This window comes from Scaptodrosophila lebanonensis, unplaced genomic scaffold (assembly GCF_003285725.1).
Source record: "Scaptodrosophila lebanonensis strain 11010-0011.00,11010-0021.00 unplaced genomic scaffold, SlebRS2 tig00000053-arrow-pilon, whole genome shotgun sequence".
NCBI lineage: Eukaryota > Metazoa > Arthropoda > Insecta > Diptera > Drosophilidae > Scaptodrosophila > Scaptodrosophila lebanonensis.
In genome coordinates, this window is record NW_022060548.1 from 3,321,545 (window position 1) to 3,337,457 (window position 15,913).

At 36.7% G+C, this 15,913-nt stretch overlaps 1 protein-coding gene across 18 annotated transcripts in view; it reads right to left on the reverse strand.

The window, feature by feature from the left end:
• Nucleotides 1-5,593: 5,593 nt before the first annotated feature.
• Nucleotides 5,594-15,913, reverse strand: part of LOC115623747 (dystrophin) — a 265,277-nt gene continuing 254,957 nt past the window's right edge. For 9 of the 18 annotated variants that reach the window (XM_030518281.1, XM_030518280.1, XM_030518271.1 and 6 more), the window contains 11 exons: nt 11,716-11,975; nt 11,446-11,646; nt 11,255-11,388; nt 10,832-11,190; nt 10,675-10,771; nt 10,434-10,564; nt 10,214-10,369; nt 9,944-10,064; nt 9,455-9,885; nt 8,429-8,720; nt 5,594-6,328 (listed from right to left, as the gene is read on the reverse strand). In XM_030518281.1, the coding sequence (XP_030374141.1) occupies nt 6,174-6,328; nt 8,429-8,720; nt 9,455-9,885; nt 9,944-10,064; nt 10,214-10,369; nt 10,434-10,564; nt 10,675-10,771; nt 10,832-11,190; nt 11,255-11,388; nt 11,446-11,646; nt 11,716-11,975 (2,337 nt within the window). In that variant the 3' untranslated portion in view covers nt 5,594-6,173. Of the gene's footprint in view, nt 6,329-6,425; nt 6,459-6,705; nt 6,985-8,428; nt 8,721-9,454; nt 9,886-9,943; nt 10,065-10,213; nt 10,370-10,433; nt 10,565-10,674; nt 10,772-10,831; nt 11,191-11,254; nt 11,389-11,445; nt 11,647-11,715; nt 11,976-15,913 lie in introns of all 18 variants that reach the window. The other 9 variants (XM_030518279.1, XM_030518273.1, XM_030518266.1 and 6 more) reach the window with 4 other exon arrangements.

The window sequence follows — 15,913 nt, forward strand, 5'->3', positions numbered from 1 at the left end:
GCTATATCAGCTATTTATGTAAATAATTTCGTTCAATCCTCTTATTAGGCTCTGATTTTCTGCTTTCAAATGCAAATCTAGGTAAACTCCACATTTCGCATGAGCATTCAATATTAAAAATAGATTATTTCTTATTTATACTTATTTATTCAAAAAAGCACGCTGAGCGTCAAATCCACTCTAATCGCTGTTTGCACAAATACTTATTTCCCAAGTAAATCAAATGTGTTTGTACTTTTGTAAAATGTCATTTGATTGCCTTTAAAAAAAAAAACGAATTTTAATAATTATGGTCTAGGCTAATCTGCTATAAGCACAACTATATGTATTTCAAATGAGTGTTGTTTTTTAAAAACTCGCCTCAGTCTACATAGTTTGGCGCATCGGGCAAAAGCTAATTGAGAGCGCTATAATGTTTCGAGCGGCAGTTTTAGTCTATACTACGCTAATATTTAATAATATACTTCGGCAGATGTTTCGTTGCCCTCAAATGAAACGGTAGGTGATTGCAACATCAAACAGCAACATAGGTAGATTGGTTCTAGAAAAAGTCGTGTAAATAAAACCCTCTAAAAAAGACATTAAAAATACATTTAAGACCTATTAAAATCAGTGGAAAAAACAAGGATCTATGTATATTTTATTAAATCATGTCCATAACGACCCATATAAGAAGCTGTTTTTTTTTTTATTTTTCATTTTTTTGTGTTATTTTGAATCGTGCTAAATGAAATTTTTAATTTTCAAACAGTGTTAAATTAAGACCGTGTAAAAACCGAATTAGGTGTATAGATATAATGTAACTTATTTTCAGCTGTTGGTCAAGAGCATCAGCAATGATGTCCTTTCAGTGCGGTTAGTGGGGACGCGTCGGAGGTAGAATTTGAAACACATAAAGCTAAGGCACAACCAATTAAATTGCTTGCCCTTTTCAGTGCGGCAATTAATGAGCTAATGAAGGAGCGTGACAGTTCTATCCTGGTCGAGAAGTACTGTGACCAAGCTGCGCAGCCGCAGATCTACGGCCAACTCGCTTCGTAGTGGCATCTATCAGTTAAACATCCTGTGCTATAACATGCCACCATTTATGGTGGTGGAGACGCAGGGCGGCGCCTGAAATGGATTGCCTTCTTTTTTGTAGCAATTTAAACGGCCAATATTTGCATGGCGCCTACAATGAGAGCCTCTACGCCAAAGGTGTGGTTTGGCACGCATTTCGTGGACACTATTACTCATTAAAATTAGTTCAAATGATGATAAGACCGAAGAGGTCATGAAGGTCAGATATTACGCCTTTTTATCTTGGACTCAGCATTTGAGTGATGGATTAAAATTTAAATACAATAAATAAAAAAATAAAAAATAATAATAATAATACAATGAACTATAGGCTTTGGACAAGGAGTGTCCCTCTGCCTATTACATACTTTGCATGAAGCTGATATACTCTTTTTACTCTGCGGGTGTAGGGTATAATCATCGCTAGAATTCTGAGTATCGTGTATTTTGTTTTTGCATCAATCTGATTGGCTGGCGACGACTGCATGTATTTTGTTTTTGTAATCTCAACAGAATTCTCTCACGTATTTATACCCTACATAATGGGTAAAAGGGTATACTAGTTTTGTGAGAATGTATGTGACACACCGCCAACTTTTAAGAGGTTAATATGTTTATAATATAGGAATTACATAAAATACTATTAGAAAATTATAAACTTGCGAGCATTTAGTTTAAAGCATTGCTTATTGATGTCCTGCTCCCAATATAGCCAACTTTAAGTGACTTGCAAGTCCTTCATATATGATTGACTTCCACTTACTCTTTTAATCCGCGATTATCTGTACGATCTGTCATTAAAAGTCCATTACCTTAACGCAATTTATTTGGTTTTATTTATTGTATCAACTTTGCTTACTTGTCGTATGTATATGTATATATAATATGTTTTATATATATGTGTATATGCATATGTATAATTGTTTCGTTACATATATATATATATGCATGTATATGTGTGTGTATATAAACGTTGAATATGTCTTGTTGATATTAGTTAATGCATAATTCTTGCTCGATATATGTTGTATTTAGTATATGAATGATGTGTGCGATTCATTTGTGTGTGTGATCCATAGAACAATTCATGGTGAATGAAATGAATCCATTTGCTTCGATTACTACGATTATAGTCCTTAGTTTTGTAATAAACGGAATCAAAAGATAGGTACAATTGAGTTCGCTTGTGCCCAGGCGCAAGCTACTAAATTAATTTTGAAGCATTTCTCGTTAAATAATCATTGATTAATTAAAGCCTTGTGCCTAAGATTGTTACACATGTACATAGTAGTAGGGGCAGGGTAACTATCTGTTTGTGTGTAGGTGTGCACCCCTTCGTGGTTCTACATACATATGCATGTATATAGAGAACGAAACCAACGCATATTGATAATAGAAGAATGCTTAATACATACATACATATACAGTACGTACAAGTATGTATGTAATCATCCACTGTTTAGCTTAGTATAAGAAGCCAAGGTGCTTGGGTTCGGGGTGATGGTCATTTAACTAAGGGTAAAGGTTTGCCGAGTGCCGTGCTCTTAACTTTTACAATTTTGGACTCAATTTCGCTAAAGAGAGTTAGACATTTAGGTATAATTTTGTAGATTTGCTTTGTTTGTAGAAAACACTGACATGCAATTGTATTTCATATTTAGAATATTTGATATATGCTTGTGTATATACTCACTATATACTACTATACGTGTATATAGTATGTGGGTATATATTTATGCAATAATTTTACGAAATAAGGGGCTAATATAGCGCACACAATATTCCTACGATTAGTTTACGATTTTCATTTATAACTAATTAAGTTTTCGTTGATTGTTTGGCTTTGTCTTTAGTTTTATATGATTTATAAAATGCATTATCCATAATCGATAATTCATATTCCATAATCCGTATCGTAGACAACCACTTGATGATGCACTGAAGACTATTTTGGGATATGCTTGAATTGCTTCACTTGATTTTTCTCATTTTTTGTATAGTTACTAAAATAAATTTAAAAAATTGGCAGCTTTAGTATTTCGAAACAAATTTGTGGCTTTCGTATTACAAGCGGCAATATATATTTATATATATTATTATAATTTTTCTTTTCTATTTTGCGATATGTAATCAAAAATGCGACCTCCCCAATTATCGGCTATTGTTTGAGTAATGAATGCATGCATGCTTCTAAATTCGTAATATTTAAAATGTAATTTCATATTTTATGGATATGTTTACTAAGTTTTGTTTAGTTGCTTCCTTTCTATTCGTATCATATAATTAATTTTGCATTTAATTTAAGCAATTTGTTGCATTTTTGGTTCATTTGTTTATAACTTGAAACGGAGGGCTTACAACTCTTGATTATTGGTAGGTTATTTTCTTCGATTACAAAAATATGCATAGTGGGGACATTTTACGTTTAAGTTTTTAGTTTTATTCGCTAGCTGATTGTTAGTTAAATAAATTATTGGAATTTCTTTAGGTGTAAATATTTCGTACTAGGCTTTTATTGAGCTTCGCTACGTGGTATCAGTTACAAAGTTAATAAGTGTGGGGAATTGTTAGTGCGCGAAATGAAATGAAGTTACAGTTGGTATGAAGAGTGTGGGATTTGTAAATCTACTATCAAGCTCTACATAGTTTTTGGTTCTTTTTCTATTGTTTCAATGTTTCCAGTGTTTCTTTCGAATTCATAATTTTTCATTCCACTTGTTTCTTATTGACAAATTTATATGAAATAGTAAGATTTAATTTCATTTGACGCTTTGAATTCAAGGAGATTTTTTTAATAGTACATGAAGGATGGGTGAAACTCTTTCCCAAAGCAATTGAAATTGTGGAGTTTTAATTTTAATTTGTTTGTCATCATCTGAGACGTATCGCAATTGAGTCTAAGATTGATTTCAATTTCAAACTCTTCCATCGTTTACTCAACTGGGACATATGGAAAAGTAATTGAATTGATGACTGATTTCAATTTTTAGCTCCAAAATGCGTCAATTCTACTTGTTCCTTATTAAAGGCTTCACTTGTAACGGAAAAGTTAACTTTTAAAACAAATTACTTGTTTCTTTAACCTTTAAACGCATTGGAATTGTTGAAATTTTAATTTCAATCTTCAACTGATAAACATTGGACTTAAAAGTTGATCAAATATCAGATAAGGTAATACGAATTGGTGCCTTGTTGTTATGAAGTTTCTTTTTAAGAAAAATCGCCTACGTTACGTCTACGGACTCGGAAACTATACAGTTATTCCTCCTTCTTGCTTTTATGAAATGTCTAATTTTTAAATTGTGGATCTTTTCTTCATGTTTATTTATCAGCTATTTGTTTTCATTCCGCACACTTAATCGGATGCCACCTTTAGGGGCCTACTTGTAGTTAGCACGTTTTCTTACAGCTTTAACAAATTTTAGATAAAGAGTTTTATATTGTCCTGGATTTCGTTTTAAATTATAAAATTTCTGCTAAAGCCAGAAGAAGGTGGAAATCATAGATAGTACCAAGTAGAGTGAAATTTTAATTGTAGTTTTTCTAGCCCACATCTGTTAATTTTTAACAAGTCACTAATCTTTGTTTATAAGTTATCTACTTAGAATAAAGGTATCTGAATCCTATGAGTTTATATAGCGGTCTCTTGTGTGTTCAGCACCTCAAATAGATTTGAAACTTTTGCTTAGTTCATTTATTTGTATTTAATTGTAATTTGTATTTGAATTATTTGATTGATTATGTTGTTAATGTGTCTGTTAAGGTCTATTGATATTAATGCTTTTGATTGTTTAAATGGCATATAAATATAATTATTGTTTATGAATTATTACATTTGATGTAAGTTATAGGTGTGTTATTAGTTTTTAGACATCGAAAAACGTTGGATTATTTGTTGTGGTACATAATTGGTATTTTAAAGCGACTTGGGGGTTATCGCATAAATAGAGTTGCACATTTGATAAACACGATATATATGGCATATATGATATATCTTTATATCTTTTTTGGTAATTTTAGCTAGCACGTTAATCGTAATGAGAGGGATATTGATTTATCTACTCTGTAGGCTTTACGCCTTTTAAGAAGATACTTTATTGATTGGGTAAAGAGCATATAGAAAAGGTGGTCCATTTAGTGATCGTATTCGTCAGCATGATTAAGTTCAAGTGTTTACTGAGTTCGGAAAAAAACTTGAAAAAATGAAAAGAAAACACAAGTCAACAAATTTATGTAATTATGTATATATATTCTTCTCAATTAATATAGTATGTATATTTTGTTTTGTTTGCAACTACGAGTAAAAAACATTTCAGCACACTGTTTAGTTAGCATAAAATTGTTTATAATATAATAATAATAATAATATACACAAAACGCAAAAGAACGTAATGGAACTAAAATAAAAGTGAATAATAGTAATTGTTTATTGCTCGATAAGTAAGCGATTTAGCATTGAAATGCTTCACAAATTAGCACTAAAATTTCTAACTGTATTTATTTGTTTTGTTTTATTTGATTCGTTTCTTTTTTCTTTTGATATGAAAAACACAGTAAAAATTCCGTTAGTTGCCTGCCAGCCTGCTCGTAAAAACTAATTTATGCCAAAGGTGGAAAAGAGTTCATCTCCTTATCTTCCCTTCTTCTTTTAAAAATGAAACTTAAGTTTTCTTGTTTTTTTCTAGACATATCGATAGAAAGTGCTCGTTTTAACAATCTTGCATGTACTTGTAGTTATGATAGATATATTATTATTATTAATATTAATGTTATAGTTTATTTGTATTCGTATTTAAGACTACGCATGAATTTTCTGCATTCCTTCCAGCTTTACTTATTAGTGTTACACATGTGGATTATTTCTGCTCTAACCCGCTGCCTAATTACAAAAATGTTGCACATCCTTCCTTCCTGCTGTTTAGGCTATGCATATCGTATAAATATATTGTAATATGAACTATTTGTTTTTGTTGTTGTTGTTGTATAGGTATATATGTATATGTAAACTGTTTGGAATTCGCATGCACGCCCTTCCCTTCCTTTAAGTATTGCCTTGCATTGTAGTTTAGTTGGTTTTGTTTTAATTTCCATTTAAGTAGCGTGGATTTATTTGTTTAGTTGCGTTCCAAGCAGGTTTTCTCAGTTGTGGCGGTTGTCGTCGTCGTTGTCGTTGCTGTTGTTGTTGTCGTGCTGCTCGATTCGTCTATATCTTCAATGCTGGGCTCGATCTCCTGCTCGGTTATGACAGTCACCAAATTACTTGCAGCTCCTGTTAAATATTGAATAGCAATAAGTTAATAATGGGAATTCATTTGAGACTAAACTGCATGGTATTTTCAAAGACACAACAACTAGTTTTCAATTACCGGCTGTTCAGAAATTTCCGCTCTAGGCATGATCTGCGCAGGCATTCGAGAAGAATACAAATCGGGGCAAGAGAAAAGGCAAATTAGTTATCTTTTTCATCAACAAATAACCACAACGTTCAACATTTAGACGACAATGCAACTCAAAGCAGGCAATACACTTATACTATATATACAAACTACTATATGTATAGGGGGAATCAAAATTAAAAATCAAAACTGGAACCGAGGCAAATGACGAACTTATTTCCAAAACTCAAAAGCAAAGCAATTTCCGCACCGTTCAGATGTTGTTGCAACAGACTCGAGTGCGGCGGCGGTGGCGGACGTCCGTCGTCGCCCAAAAAACCGGATATGCCGTCAATGCCGCCATTACCCGTTAGTAGACCACGCTGTTGTTGTTGCTGCTGCTGCTGTTGTTGTTGTTGCTGATGCAAGGCGTTCAAAGCGCCACTCAATTGATGTTTGGCAGCCAAGCTGGCCAGCTGCTGTGGATGTGGCGGTGCATGCGGATGTTGTTGTTGCAACTCATTGCTCAGACCGGGCAACATAATGCCCTCTATATAGGGTTGGCAAGACATCATCGAGGCAGAGGGGTGTGCGACAATATGGCAGCGAGCAGGACAAACAGAGAGAGAGAGACAAAGTGAGGCAATGGGAGAGAAAGAGAGAGAGTAAACGTGGAAACGTGTAGACATTAATACGACTTGGTTCGCAACTGTTCCTCATTCACTTGAATAGGTAGAAAAGTCTTAAATCGCGCGACAACACAATGGAGATTTGTTTAAAATTTTAACAAGTTGCGTTCCAGCATCCCACTGTTTTTATTTGTTCTCCATGGCCTTCAACTCATTTCCCTAGATATCTGGTGTTTTCCTTCGTGTTCTATTCAATTGTTTTCAAGTATTCTCCACGGCGTTAGACTCATTTCTTTCTGGATTATTCTTAACTGATTCGATATTTGAAATAGCATTTAGTTTTCATTTTCAAATGTTCTTCTATCTATCTGGTCTTTCCTCAATGTTCCATTCCCAAGCATAGATACAAACTTTAGTTTTAAAATAATTAACTTTACTGTAAATGAAAACTATTTTGTGGTACAACTGGAACTCCTGCTTAATTTAATTTTTTATAATTCTTTCGTACTATTTTATGCTTCAACTTTTTCTTACAAAAATATATTGTGTTCCAGTTTTCTAGGAGGAGCTTCAATTCCGTTTGTTTCAAATAATAATTGTCAATTGAGTGGAAGTGGAACACATTTTAAGCACACCATGCTGCCTATGGTAGCATGCAAGAATTCATTTGCAAACGTTTATTAAATACTAAGAATAGAAACAAACGATCTTTTTTTCCCCCATTTAAAAAAAATATTTAAAACGATTCTATTAAGCTATCATAGACAACTAATTGTCTTCCATTACCACTCAAAGGTTATCACTAAGTAATAAAAAGTATGAAAGAAATATACAATTTATTTGATAGCAAACATTGATATTATCTTTTACGATCTTTTACGATTCCGCTATTATTCCAAATTCAAAATCAATCTTGAATTGCCAAATTTTTGAGAATCTAAAATCCCATCTGAATAAAATCTTATCCATAAAATGTCAAGGTCCTTGACAAAGTTAATAAAATCGATCGGGTATACAAACGTTTATCTTTGAAGCTAAAGCGACTAACTTTTTATCTGAATTAATATTGTTTTTATTCTTTGCCTGCCTTTTCCATTCAAGTGAACAGCTTCAAAGGTTTTGTACAAATGGTGGCATTCCAACATTTATGGGTCGTACAGGCTCTATATAATTATTTGCACTTTATACCTATAAGTCCCCCTTGGTCCATGCATATGGACACTGCTGCAGTCGTTCGTATTCTAGAGATATAAGAACTGCAAAACCAGTTAGGGACCTTTCATTATTGGCGCACGCAGCGAAAGCAGACGCTTGGTTTGTTTGTTTCTTTTTTCTTTTCTGCAGATCGCTTGGATCGGTACTCACTTGAATTGTGCTCGTAGTGCCCATTCTGTTGGTTCATTTTGGCCGGAGAGTCCGTGTTGAGTTGCGAGGCAGTCACCGATCGTGTTTGCAACGTATTCGGCTTCGAGTTGAGGGCTGAGCCGGGGGCGCTTGGCAAGCCGCTGCCCGCTCCGCCGCCGTTGGGCTCATCCAAGAGCTGACGCAGTCGCTGGAGTTGTGCCTCCAGCTGGCGATTGTGATCCTCGAGTATCTGCATACGCGCCTCCAGACGACCTTTGTGCTGACGCAACAATTTGGCTTCAGCCATCATGTCCTGAAAGCAGAAAGTTATCAAGTATTATCAATCAGTTTTTAGTTTAAGAATGTATCTAATTTTGAAATAGATATTCTTTTTAATTTCGATTTTAAGTAACAAATCTATTTAATCGATATGGTTAGTGGAACGTTTCATTCATTTTCAGAAAATCTTTTCATAGTTTTTGGTTGAAGCAGAGGCAATTTCTTTGAAGCGGTAATTAATATTTGAAATCTACAAGTGATTTTTTAAAATTGTAATTTAGAATCAATGGACTGCGTTTAAGTCTCGGGAAATTGGTAAAGCTAGTTAAAGTGTGAGCTAACCATGTTAATTTTTGAAATTTTATTCACACATCCTTTAAGACTTTGATTATTTCAATTGGCACAAAATTCTTATTAGTTTCGTTAAATCTAGAACACAATACTAAAACGTTTTAAAAAGTATTTTTGGAAGCAAAATGAATGCTAGTCTTCTAAAAAAATTCCATTTAGTTCCGTAAAATTTTTGAGGACTCTCAGCAGATCATTGCTCGAGTAATTTTTTTTTTTTTCGATAAAAAGTTTCATTTCATTTCGATAAAAACGCTATTTGTAACAAACACAGTTCGCAAGCTTTTTATCGATCTATACTGTATGCTTAAGAGTTGCCACATAGTTGAGAGTACTATTGCCTTGCCTTACAGACTGATTACTAAAGTAGTTAGTCTCGTTTCGTTTCGTTTCGATTCGTTTCATTTCATTTCCACCCACCTGTCCATGTTCGCCTTGTGTCGCCAGTCCCGCCATATTTGAATTGGAATGCTGCATGCCATTGGCGGCATCTTCGGGCGTGCCACTCTGCTGTTTGCTGCACAGCTGCTGATACTCTGCCTGTAGGCTGGCGTTCTCCTCCTCCAGGTCCCGTATGATGGCCTCCAGTTCTTCGCGCTGTTCCGCATCCATGGCGGCCATCACTTGGACGGGCGACTTGGGCGCACTGCCATTATTGGTGGGCAGGGCCTGACAATATTGGGCGATCAGCTGATGTTCATCGTCGCTGTCGGGCGTGGAATTGGAGCCCGTGCCGCCATACTCGACCTGGGCCAAGCGAGAGGCGTACATTTCCAGTCGCGAATGCATGTCGTGCTGCAACTGATGTGTGGTGTGTTGGGGACTGGGTGCGGGGCTTTCCAGAGCATCGCCTGAAAGGTAAATATATCTCTCTAGCAATTCTGAATGGTTGTGATAGTTTTGTCTTACCCTCCAGTACGCTCTGTACGGGCAAGTAGCCGACGCGTGGGTGTTTCTTAAAGTATTTGCGACTCTTGAACTTATTTTTAAGCGCGCGCGTAAAGTCGCGCACATCTTCGGTGGATGTGGTCTGTGAAGAGAGGCAGCGAATAATTAATAATCAGATTACTTTTCCAAATAAAGTTTGTTAAAGAAGTGCTTTGCTTAGAAGTAGTTTGTATTTTTGAGTTGTTAACATTTTTCCCTTGAGATTCTACGATTTCGATTATTCATACGCACCGTTGTACAGTATTCGTGCATGGGATGCGTTAGCTTGTGGTTTTTGGCATTGCGTCCAAAGAAGAAACACTTTTGGCACATGTCGAAGTTGAAGCACTTGAGGCAGCGATAGCGAAAGCCGACAATGGGATACTCTTTGCAAATGTTGCACTTGGCCTGCGAATAGAGCGAACAGCATAAGTGATGGCTCGTCACACAAAATGGCTGCCAATCCGCTTACCTGATGCTTGGCCGCCTCTGCGGCAGCGAGCCGATGCAGCACCGGCAGCCAGACAAGACTCTGGGGCTCGTGCTGCAGCCAGCCCAGAAAATGTTGCAGCTCTATTGAAATATCCTGATTGGCATCAATGGCTGTCAAGTGGTTGGGTTGGATGAAGGGGAGAGCAGGGCAGGGCAGGGCAGGGCAGAGAAAATTGCGTTAGTAGTGCGGCACAGCGTTCAAAAAACGAAAGCATATTTACCTTCCTGCGAAATGCCAGCCTGTTCGAGACACGAACGCACCGATGGCTCTATGTTGGAGCCCCCAAAGGCCGCCACCTCGCCCAATTGACGCGGCACCTGCGACAAAGTACACACAATTAGACCGAGCGGCAGTGTGCGCTTTTCCGTGGCACTCACCTGTATGCAGTCATGCAACAAAAGTCCCAGACGACGTTGATCCGCTCGCCGTTCAGTGTCCGCAACCAAGCGGAATAAGTAGCGATACTTCTCCTCCAGATGACCCCTGCACAGGAGGACGAGTCCCACCTTGAAGCTGAGCACGCGTATCTGGCCCGTGCGCTGCGAATCGTAAACATTCAGTATCCAGTTGATGGCCAGGTCGAGCATTAGCGTCAAATCAATTTTATCGATTGTCACGTAGAGCGAATGTAGCACCGTAGTCATATCGGGTATATCGATCAGTTTATCGTTCTGCGCACGCAGCCCATGGCGATCGAAGGACTCGCATGCCGTGGCCATGGTAATGCGATCGAGTGCTATTAAATAAAAGCGAACATATATATTTTTGGGAACATTATGGGTTCATGGAATTCGACGCACCCAAACGCTTCTGCACGGACCGCAGCTTCATGGCCGTGCGATAGGCCGAGAAGCGTATTTCATTCAAATCGGCCAGGCCCTTCATCAGCTCAATCATCTCGGGGTGGTCCCAGTGTGTGGTCTCGCGCTCGTGGCTGCAAAGCAAACATTTGAGTACATAGAACCCATTATCGCGTGGGACGGACACTCACTCAATGTAGTAAGGCACATTAGCGGCCGTTGTGGCACGCTCCCAGGGCGGCTTTACACTCTGCCCTAAATTCGGCAAAGGTCCAATTGTGCCGCTGTTCGATGTATTCCGTCCATCATCGCCATTCTCGTGCGTGTGATTAGCGCCGGCTGCGCACAACACCTTCTGTCGTTCATCCATCGCAATTTCCAGGAGTTTCATTCTGCAACAGAAACAATATTAACAACATAATGCAAACAGTTCGCTCGCTAATGGAGGGGGGACTACCAACCGTGTATTGAGGTCCTCCAGCTTGGACAAACAGGGCGTTGGCACCAGCACCTGATTGGCTGTGAAGAAGGCCTGTTGTTCATTGCAGTCGTCCAGCAAGGCGCTGGCCGTCGTCATCTTATCCCGGAGCCTCTGCAATTGCTGCATCTGCTCGTTGGCCTCGTTAACAGACGCGGGCGTTTGCCACGCATTTTTCGTCTGCTCCGCCAGGGCGACACGTGAGCTCAAGTCCTCGAGTATCTTTTGGAATTGGCGCATTTTCTGCAAAGACGAGAGCGAAGGGAGCGGGTTAAGAGTGTTTCGTTACTTGCATCATAAATGAGAAGTGAGGAGAGATGTGGCAGGAGAAGAGAGATGGTGGGGTTTTCAACGATTTCTTCCCATATCTGTATCCGACTTAATTATTAAGCCAACTACCAATTACTTCAAATAAATAGCAATAAATCTGTGGCTTAACAGTTTGTTAAGAAAAGAGTGAAATAATTTTGTGTTTGGGGCTTTAAATTGTTTTTAAAAAAAGTACATTTTCTTATTTATTTATATACAGCTTAAAGATAATTCACATTACAGATAAGATTATTCTTATGAATTTATTATAATGGAGTTATTTACGGAAATAAATGTATGAATTTAATTATTTCGGAATTAAACTTGATGCTTTAAGAATCTTAACGAATATTTTGAAGTTAACTTTGGACGAACAAAAAAGATAATAGGTCGATGGTTGGGAAATAATTCTGCTGGCAGCAGGGGGGGCCTTCAGATAAAATGTTCTTTACTGAGGTAGGGGAACTGGTGTTGCAGAATTGGAATAAAAAGTATTACTATGAGTTGTTTTTTTATTTATGCAGCATCAGAATTATGAAAAAGTTGATCATTTTTTAAGAAAGAGAACTTAATACTCAACTTAAATTTTTGAGACAATTAAACTTTCACTTCGTTTTTATAAGTTGGTATCATAGTTGGTATCAGCATTGCACATCAATATTTATTATAAAAAATAAATAATTACAATTAGAGTGGATGCCTTTTTTGTTAAAGAATGGTATAAAGTTGTTTCTATACATTATTCAAGGCATCTTTTAAAGAGAAGAGAGAGAGGAAAACGAACAGAAAGAAGTCCAGCAACGAGAGTTCAATTTCCACCGCCTAGTCGAGCAATAAGTCGGCGCGTTTCTTTCTTTTCATCGTAGAGCCAAAGCATGTGCTGGCTTTAACTTTTAAATTTGTTACTAAAACAGTCTATGGCTTATTTTCATTTGATCATTAAATATAAGCCGATATTTAATTATTATAAATAAAGCCCCCATATACTTGTAGGTTCAGTTCATTAATACTACATACACTTCTTATTAAATAAAAGCCCCTGAAATTCTTTGCATTTTTAACTCAAAATGTGTGCCCGGCATTGTTTGCAAGGCATCCTTTGAAGCCTGCACACATCCACCAAGGCACACAGCCAACGAAGACGGGGAAAGACAACACAGACAGGATTTGCCGCTCAACTTTAATGGGACTTAGCGTGTCTCACTATATTATAATTAGTTTTGAAGGCGCCTTTATTACTATCACTACTATTATGCTATTATGCCGAGAGCGCTTTTCATTCCTTTGCTGCTCTATTCTCTTCTGTGCGTTTCGTTGCGTTGCTTTGCGTTTGTTTTAATATTTAGTTTATGTCATAGTCGTATGCACAAAACTTAATTTGGCGCACGGCATTGCAAGGGTTTTTGTGCTCAGACAATGCGAGTGGAAGGAAGAACAACAATAACAATTACAATAACCATACAATAGCCTGTTACTTAGTTTTTGGCAAGCGAATGAGTTTAATTTTCGAATGCCTCGACGTTTGCTGCAGTGGGCGACGACTTTGGTCGACTCGAAAATTTTGCATTGCATACTTCAGGGCGGGCAGTTGATTTCCGGGTTTGTTGGCATTCTGCCACACATTCTGTTGTTGATGTTGCTGTTGTTGTTATTGTAATTAAATAACGTGCTCATTTCTGTTTGAGAACAGACGCTTCCCACAAGCTGTGTTTAAGCTTGGAAGCTTGGTTTTAATTTCTGTCGACAAACATAGGCTTTATGATATGTTAAAAAAAGGCTGAATAGGATAGATCTAATAAAATTACAGGAATATCAATTTATTTGTTATTCGACCAGCTATGCCTCAAAAAATCCCTCATAGGGATGTTATCACTACTAAGTTGATTTTTAATCAAAGGCCGATTAGAGTACTATTGAGGAGAAAACCGAGGAATCTCGGTTGTTGTGGAGGTAGATTTATTTGATTTATTGTTAATATCTGCAGATAGCTGGAAAGCAAGGATTTTAGAGCGGTAAGAGAGGATTCGATTGAAAGCAGGTGGGAAAGATCGGTAAAGAATTTTGAAATGCATAACCAGTTGTGTATCTTTTAAGGAAAATATTTGGTGGCTTGATCTGAGCAGTTAAGACGACTTAAAAGATGAGAATCATACAGGATCTCCCCACGTGGTTCCATATTTAATCTACATTCATACTATGATAAGCATATTCTATAGTAATTTTTAAAATATTGTAAATTTTTAAAATATTGTAATAATAAATTCAATACGATAGTTTTATTTTATGGACAAATTTAGTATTCACTTTTAATGTATAAACTAGATTAAACTGTTAAAAAAATAGAGTACAAATTCTTTATAAAAAAAAGATCGCAGAAATCTACCAGTAATTTGTAAAGGAACACAACAGCCAGAATAGTCCTGCGATAGGCCAGTAAGAGGAAATTTATTGGCACAAGACTGCCTTTCTAGCGTGGAATTTTGGACCCCAGTTTAAGCCAAAAAGTGGATAAAAGAGTTATTGTTCCGGAGCTGACTTTTTAAAACATTTTGAAAGAATTAATTTAAAAATAAAAAGTAGACTTAAGTATCTACTATATGTAATGTACTTAGTATTTTTATGAAGACTTCAATGAAATAATTAAATATCTACTTTCAAAACAATTTTTTTTTTGAGTCTCACTAAATATTTGTTGTTTAAATTCAAGGCTAGATTATTTTATTTATTAAATTTATTTCATTTTAGCGCCAGCATGTCAGCAAAATAGTAACACATTTCCATTTGTTTATTGAAAAATAAATAAAGAAATCAAATCTTCATATTTGAATAATTAAAATTAGTTTTTAAATTGTAAGCAATACCAGCTGTTTTACTTAAGAAATGTCGGCTTTATGATGATTCTTAATTAGAAAATTATATAAATGCAGATGAAATTGAAAGTTACTTATGTTTTACAAATATTTTGTATCAAATGAAATAGAATTTGCACTTTCTTTTGAAATAAATAAAGAAATAAATAATTCGGAATTTCTTTCGCTCTTCCGTTTCCTTCTCCCTTCAGCCTTTCATGGCACGCTCTTCATTAGCAGTAAAATGCAAAAAATATCATATAGAAGTGGAGAGACCGGGAAAGCGAGACAAACGAAATGAAATTTAAGCTTTTCTATGCCCTTTGCATGCGTGTACCCTCACTTTCGTTCGAGCTTTGCCGCCTTTTCAGCACTCCCCGCACTTTTCACAGTTACGCCACTTTCCGCGTTTCCCGTCGTCCCAATTTGTGAGCTTTGTAACTGTAAACTGAGGCGGCAGCTGAAGCAACAGCCAGCACGTTCAATTTGCCCATTTTCGCTTTTCAATTCCAACTACTACTCTCCTTTTCCCCATTATTCAGTCTCAACAGAAACTCGGTGCTGGCGCCTTCAAGTATGCAACGCGCTGCGTTTCCCTACGCTCTTCTTTCACCACCACCACCACCACCACCACCAACAACAACAACAACAACGAGAACAACAAGAGGGGCAGCTAAAAGGTAAAACTTTTATTGCTGTCGTTTTTGATCAAAGAATATAGTATATATGTATAGTATGCATGCAGGCATGTATATGGATGCGAGTGGTATGCATATAAAAGGCGAATGCATTTTACCTTCGCAAAACTTTAAAACTTCAAACGTGATGCTGGCGGGTGCCTGCCACGCCCCCGAACGCCCTAGTCGTTCTCGTCGCCCGCCATTTACTTTATTATTTCATTTAGTTATAGTTTTCGCTTTGTTACTGCCGCTCCTGTTGCTCCTGTTGCTGTGTCAGTTATTTTTTAATTTAGTTTTCTTCGAGTTTGTGTTTTTGATTTTGAACTTTGTTCGCTTTGCAACT